Raw genomic sequence first — 6,357 nt, forward strand, 5'->3', positions numbered from 1 at the left:
CACCGCGGGCTCCGCCGCGCACGGAGGCCGCATCCGGCAGCAGGGGTCCGGCGCCACGGCACGCCAGCGGGGAGGAGGAGGAGGAGGAGGAGAAGGGCAGAGGCGGATCCCCGGCTTCGGAGGAGGAAGGAAGGGGAAGTTCTGGCTCAGGCCGCGAGAGGGCTCCTGGGCGCGTGCAGAGTGCAGGCGACGACGCCGGGGGGTGGGGTGGGGGGCTTTATTTTGGCTGCTACTGATGGTAGTAATAAATTAATAATAATAATGCAGTATAGTATCAGTGTTGTTGTTGTTGTTGTTGTTGTTATTAATATATGAATAAATATTATTTTTTTCCCCTGCATAATTTTTATTGTTTTTTAAATCCTAACAAACAAGAAAGTAAAACAATTTACGCCTTGTTATCACAGATTTCTTTCTATAAGACTTCCTTCAGCTTCCCCTGAAATCATCCATACGCTAATTTAACAAATTCACACAAATCCTAGCTTATATTGACATTATTTTCTCTTTCCTTCTTTTTCTCTTTAGACAATATTCCAACCTTTTCACAGAGCTTTTTTAAAACCAACTAGCGTTATCTGACCTTCACTTATATTTTCCAGATATTCCACAAATTTCCCCCAATCCTCAATGAACCTTTGGTCTTTTAAATATCTAATTTTCCCCGTCAATCTGTCCATATATGAATATATATATATATATATATATATATATATATATATATATATATATATTCATATATATATATGAATAAATATTATTAGGTGGTGTAGAAATTAATCATAATAACAGCTGCTAGTGATGATAATAATAACAATAATATAGTATAGTATCATCATAGTGTTATTATTATGAGTATATGAATAAACATTATTATTAGCTGGTGTATAAATTAATAACAATAACAGCTGCTACTGATGATAATAATTAATAACAATAATATAGTATCATCATAGTGTTATTATTATGAATATATGAATAAACATTATTAGGTGGTGTATAAATTAATAATAATAACAGCTGCTACTGATGATAATAATTAATAACAATAATATAGTATCATCATAGTGTTATTATTATGAGTATATGAATAAACATTATTATTAGGTGGTGTATAAATTAATAACAATAACAGCTGCTACTGATGATAATAATTAATAACAATAATATAGTATCATCATAGTGTTATTATTATGAGTATATGAATAAACATTATTATTAGCTGGTGTATAAATTAATAACAATAACAGCTGCTACTGATGATAATAATTAATAACAATAATATAGTATCATCATAGTGTTATTATTATGAATATATGAATAAACATTATTAGGTGGTGTATAAATTAATAATAATAACAGCTGCTACTGATGATAATAATTAATAACAATAATATAGTATCATCATAGTGTTATTATTATGAGTATATGAATAAACATTATTATTAGGTGGTGTATAAATTAATAACAATAACAGCTGCTACTGATGATAATAATTAATAACAATAATATAGTATCATCAGAGTGTTATTATTATGAATATATGAATAAATATTATTATTAGGTGGTGTATAAATTAATAATAATAACAGCTGCTACTGATGATAATAATTAATAACAATAATATAGTATCATCATAGTGTTATTATTATGAATATATGAATAAACATTATTATTAGGTGGTGTATAAATTAATAACAATAACAGCTGCTACTGATGATAATAATAACAATAATATAGTATCATCATAGTGTTATTATTATGAATATATGAATAAACATTATTATTAGGTGGTGTATAAATTAATAACAATAACAGCTGCTACTGATGATAATAATTAATAACAATAATATAGTATCATCATAGTGTTATTATTATGAATATATGAATAAACATTATTATTAGGTGGTGTATAAATTAATAACAATAACAGCTGCTACTGATGATAATAATAACAATAATATAGTATCATCATAGTGTTATTATTATGAATATATGAATAAACATTATTAGGTGGTGTATAAATTAATAATAATAACAGCTGCTACTGATGATAATTAATAACAATAATATAGTATAGTATCATAATAGTATTATTATGAATATATGGATAAATATTATTAAAGGTAAAGGTAAAGGTACCCCTGCCCGTACGGGCCAGTCTTGACAGACTCTGGGGTTGTGCGCCCATCTCACTTAAGAGGCCAGGGGCCAGCGCTGTCCGGAGACACTTCCGGGTCACGTGGCCAGCGTGACATCGCTGCTCTGGCCAGTATTAGGTGTGTATAAATTAATAACAATAACAGCTGCTACTGATGATAATAATTAATAACAATAATATAGTATCATAATAGTGTTATTATTATGAATATATGAATAAACATTATTATGAGGTGGTGTATAAATTAATAATAATAACAGCTGCTACTGATGATAATTAATAACAATAATATAGTATAGTATCATAATAGTATTATTATGAATATATGAATAAATATTATTAGGTGGTCTATAAATTAATAATAATAATAACAGCTGCTACTGATGATAATAATAAATTATTAATAATAATAACAACAGCTGCTACTGATGATAATAAATTAATAATAATAATAGTAACAGCTGCTACTGATGATAATAAATAATAATAATAGTAACAGCTGCTACTGATGATAATAAATTATTAATAATAATAGTAACAGCTGCTTCTGATGATAATAATAAATTAATAATAATAATATAATATAGTATACAGTGGTATCTTGGGATGCGAACGAGATCCGTTCCGGAGCCCCGTTCGCATCCTAAACAGAACGTCAGATGTGTCTGCGCGTGTGCAGGTCGCGTTTTGCCGCTTCCGCGCATGTGCGTGACGTCATTTTGACCATCTGCACATGTGCGAGCAGCGAAACCTGGAAGTAACACGCTCCGTTATTTCCGGGTCGCCGCGGAGCGCAACCTGAAAATACTTATCCTGAAGCGCATTTATCCCGAGGTATGACTGTAATAGTATAACAACAACAACAACAATAAATCTATGAATAAATATTATTATTATTATTATTATTATTATTATTATTATTATTAGGCAGCGTATAAATTAATAATAACAATAATCAGTGCTTTTTTTGCAGAAATATTGCGAAAGAAAAACCACACGTATCTGATTCTATTCGGCGAGTTTTAGCAGTTTCAGCTGTTTTAGTTCATTTAAACTGAATCGAGCATAATGCGCCCCATCAATAAATTAGCAGGAGCAAAGTAATTGCCTGCCTAAACCCTCCCCTTGTGCAAATAGTGTGAAGTCGGAGCTGGTTAAACAGTAAAGGTAAAGGGACCCCTGACCATTAGGTCCATTCGTGGCTGACTCTGGGATTGCGGCTCTCATCTCGCTTTACTGGCCGAGGGAGCCGGCGTACAGCTTCCACGTCATGTGGCCAGCAGGACTAAGCTGCTTCTGGAGAACCAGAGCAGCGCACGGAAATGCCGGTCACCTTCCCGCCGGAGCGGTACCTATTGATCTACTTGCAGTTTGACGTGCTTTCGAACTGCTAGGTTGGCAGGAGCTGGGACTGAGCAACGGGATCTCACCCCATCGTGGGGATTCGAACCGCCGACCTTCTGATCGGCAAGTCCTAGGCTCTGTGGTTTAACCCACAGCGCCACCCGCATCCCAACAAGTCTGTTGAAAACTGGGTAAAACTGAGTTGGATACTGCCCCTTTCTCCTGGGAAAATTCGTGCCGCGGTTGCAGATGCCCTGGGTATGCAGATTTGGGCATAAGCTCTGTTAAATTAGCTATGATTCCTTCATTGCATGGGGTTGACTGGATGACCTATGTTTCTATGAATTTGTTGTTGTTGTTTAGTCGTTTAGTTGTGTCCGACTCTTCGTGACCCCATGGACCAGAGAACGCCAGGCACTCCTGTCCTCCACTGCCCCCCGCAGCTTGGTCAGACTCATGCTGGTAACCTCGAAAACACTGTCCAACCATCTCGTCCTCTGTCGCCCCCTTCTCCTTGTGCCCTCCATCTTTCCCAACATCAGGGTCTTCTCCAGGGAGTCTTCTCTTCTCATGAGGTGGCCAAAGTACTGAATTTAGCAGGGCTTAATTCCAAGTAGGGACGCAGGTAGCGCTGTGGGTTAAAGCCTCAGCGCCTAGGGCTTGCCGATCGAAAGGTCGGCAGTTCGAATCCCTGCGGCGGGGTGCGCTCCCGCTGCTCGGTCCCAGCGCCTGCCAACCTAGCAGTTCGAAAGCACCTCCGGGTGCAAGTAGATAAATAGGGACCGCTTACCAGCGGGAAGGTAAACGGCGTTTCCGTGTGCGGCTCTGGCTCTGGCTCTGGCTCTGGCCAGAGCAGCGATGTCACGCTGGCCATGTGACCCGGAAGTGTCTCCGGACAGCGCTGGCCCCTGGCCTCTTAAGTGAGATGGGCGCACAACCCCAGAGTCTGTCAAGACTGGCCCGTACGGGCAGGGGTACCTTTACCTAATTCCAAGTAAACTAGCCTGGGAGTGCATTGTAAAGCTGCAGTCCCTGTTGCACCTACGGAACAGTAAACCCAACTAAACTCTCTAGAATTTATTTATAAGAAACATTTAGGGTGTCCAAACTTTTTTCAAAGAGGGCCAGATTTGATGAAGTGAAGGGCCGTGGGGGCCGACCAATGTTGTTGACATTTTTTTAGGATTGAAGTTGTTCAGCTTTTTTCAGGATTGAAGCTGCTGAGCTTCTTTTAGGATTGAAGTTGTTGAGGGTTTTTTTTTGAATTTTAGAATTTTACTCCAGGAAATAAACTGCCACAGGCTGGCGGGCCGGATTAGGCCCCCAAAATGGACTTTGGACATGCCTGATTTAGCGGGTTCAGTATGCTCTCTGTTCCTGTTTTTGAAAATGAAAATAAAAAAAATAAAAAATGGAACTTTTTTTTGTTTCTTTAAAAACAATTATATGGTGTCTTTCTGCATGAGACTCTGTTTGAGACGCATTAGCACAAGTTTATCTGTTAGGGTTGGTGGGCAAAGACATACCACATATGAAAAAAACAATCTTTTTCTATTCAGCAACAGCTGCCAAGGTAGTGAATGCTACTAAATGGAAATCTTAGGACATACCAACAAAGGAAGAGTGGATTTGTAAATTAAGTGAGTGTATAGAATTGGCAAAATTAACTTCAGTTACAAGATATCAATCAAATCAAAAGTTAAGAATGGAGTGGAAGTATTCCGAATATTATATGTCCAAATATTGTTCTAAAAATGACATGTTAATTGGCTTAGAATAAAACATGTAAGCAGTAACAAAACAAATACAGTGGTACCTCGGGTTACATATGCTTCAGGTTACATACGCTTCAGGTTACAGCCTCCGCTAACCCAGAAATACTGCTTCAGGTTAAGAACTTTGCTTCAAGATGAGAACAGAAATTATGCTCCGGCGGCGCGACAGCAGCAGGAGGCCCCATTAGCTAAAGTGGTGCTTCAGGTTAAGAACAGTTTCAGGTTAAGTACAGACCTCCGGAACGAATTAAGTACTTAACCTGAGGTACCACTGTAAAGAAAGAAGGAAAAACCATAATTTAAGAAAAATAATTTATTATAGAATGCGGGGGGGGGGGGGGTTTGGAGGTAGAAAGAAATATAAAGAAGTTGAATTGCTGTGGAGGGGTGAGTGGTGGGTTTTATAATTAAGTGTATAATTATGCAGCTGTTGTAATTTAGATATTATATTTTAAGTGAGGGAATCATTGGGAATTTTGGTTATTATGTATATATGTTAAGTTTCAATAAAGATCTTTGAAAATTAAAGGGCTTTTTTTTGCATTAGCAGGGCTTTTTCAGCTGAAACTCAGAAGAACTCAGTTCCAGCACCCAGTGACGGAGCTCTATGCTCTGGCACGGGGGGGGCGTAGAGCAGGCGTGGGCGGTGCGTGTCCTGGGGGCATGGCATGCTGCCTGCGGGGGCGTGCGCCCAGCAGGGGGGCCAGCCACGATGGCACCCCACCCCCCTCTTCCTCCGTCAGTGCCAATACCTCTCAGGTGTGCGCCATTGCCGTTCTAAGAGAACAAGGAAGAATGTCATTGTCAGCTCCAGCACCTCTTTTTCAAAGAAAAAATAGCACTGGTCATTAGGATATTATTTTTCTCTGAGACAGCTACAGTGATAGAAGTTCTATGACATGATAGAAGTTTATAACATTATACATGGATAGATAAAGGTGTGGGGGGCGGGAATCCCTCTCTCACAACACTAGTAATTGGGGACATCAAATTTTGTGTTTGTTTTGTGTTTTCCCAAAAAATCAGTGCAGAACTTTGCAGCCTTAAAACAAGTTATGGGGATCTGTTATGCAAGAG

At 38.0% G+C, this 6,357-nt stretch overlaps 1 protein-coding gene across 1 annotated transcript in view; it reads right to left on the minus strand.

Annotated features, from left to right (window-relative positions):
* The window catches only part of LIPT2 (lipoyl(octanoyl) transferase 2), a gene marked incomplete at its 5' end in the record, with an annotated part of 3,939 nt that extends 3,906 nt beyond the window's left edge, over window positions 1–33 (minus strand). Inside the window, one exon of the mRNA XM_079972137.1 lies at window positions 1–33. This exon is cut by the window's left edge and continues 457 nt beyond it. Within this exon, the coding sequence (XP_079828263.1) occupies window positions 1–33 (33 nt within the window).
* Window positions 34–6,357: the final 6,324 nt, after the last annotated feature.

Source organism: Podarcis cretensis, assembly GCF_951804945.1.
Source record: "Podarcis cretensis genome assembly, chromosome: 4".
In the NCBI taxonomy this organism is placed as follows: Eukaryota; Metazoa; Chordata; class Lepidosauria; order Squamata; family Lacertidae; genus Podarcis; species Podarcis cretensis.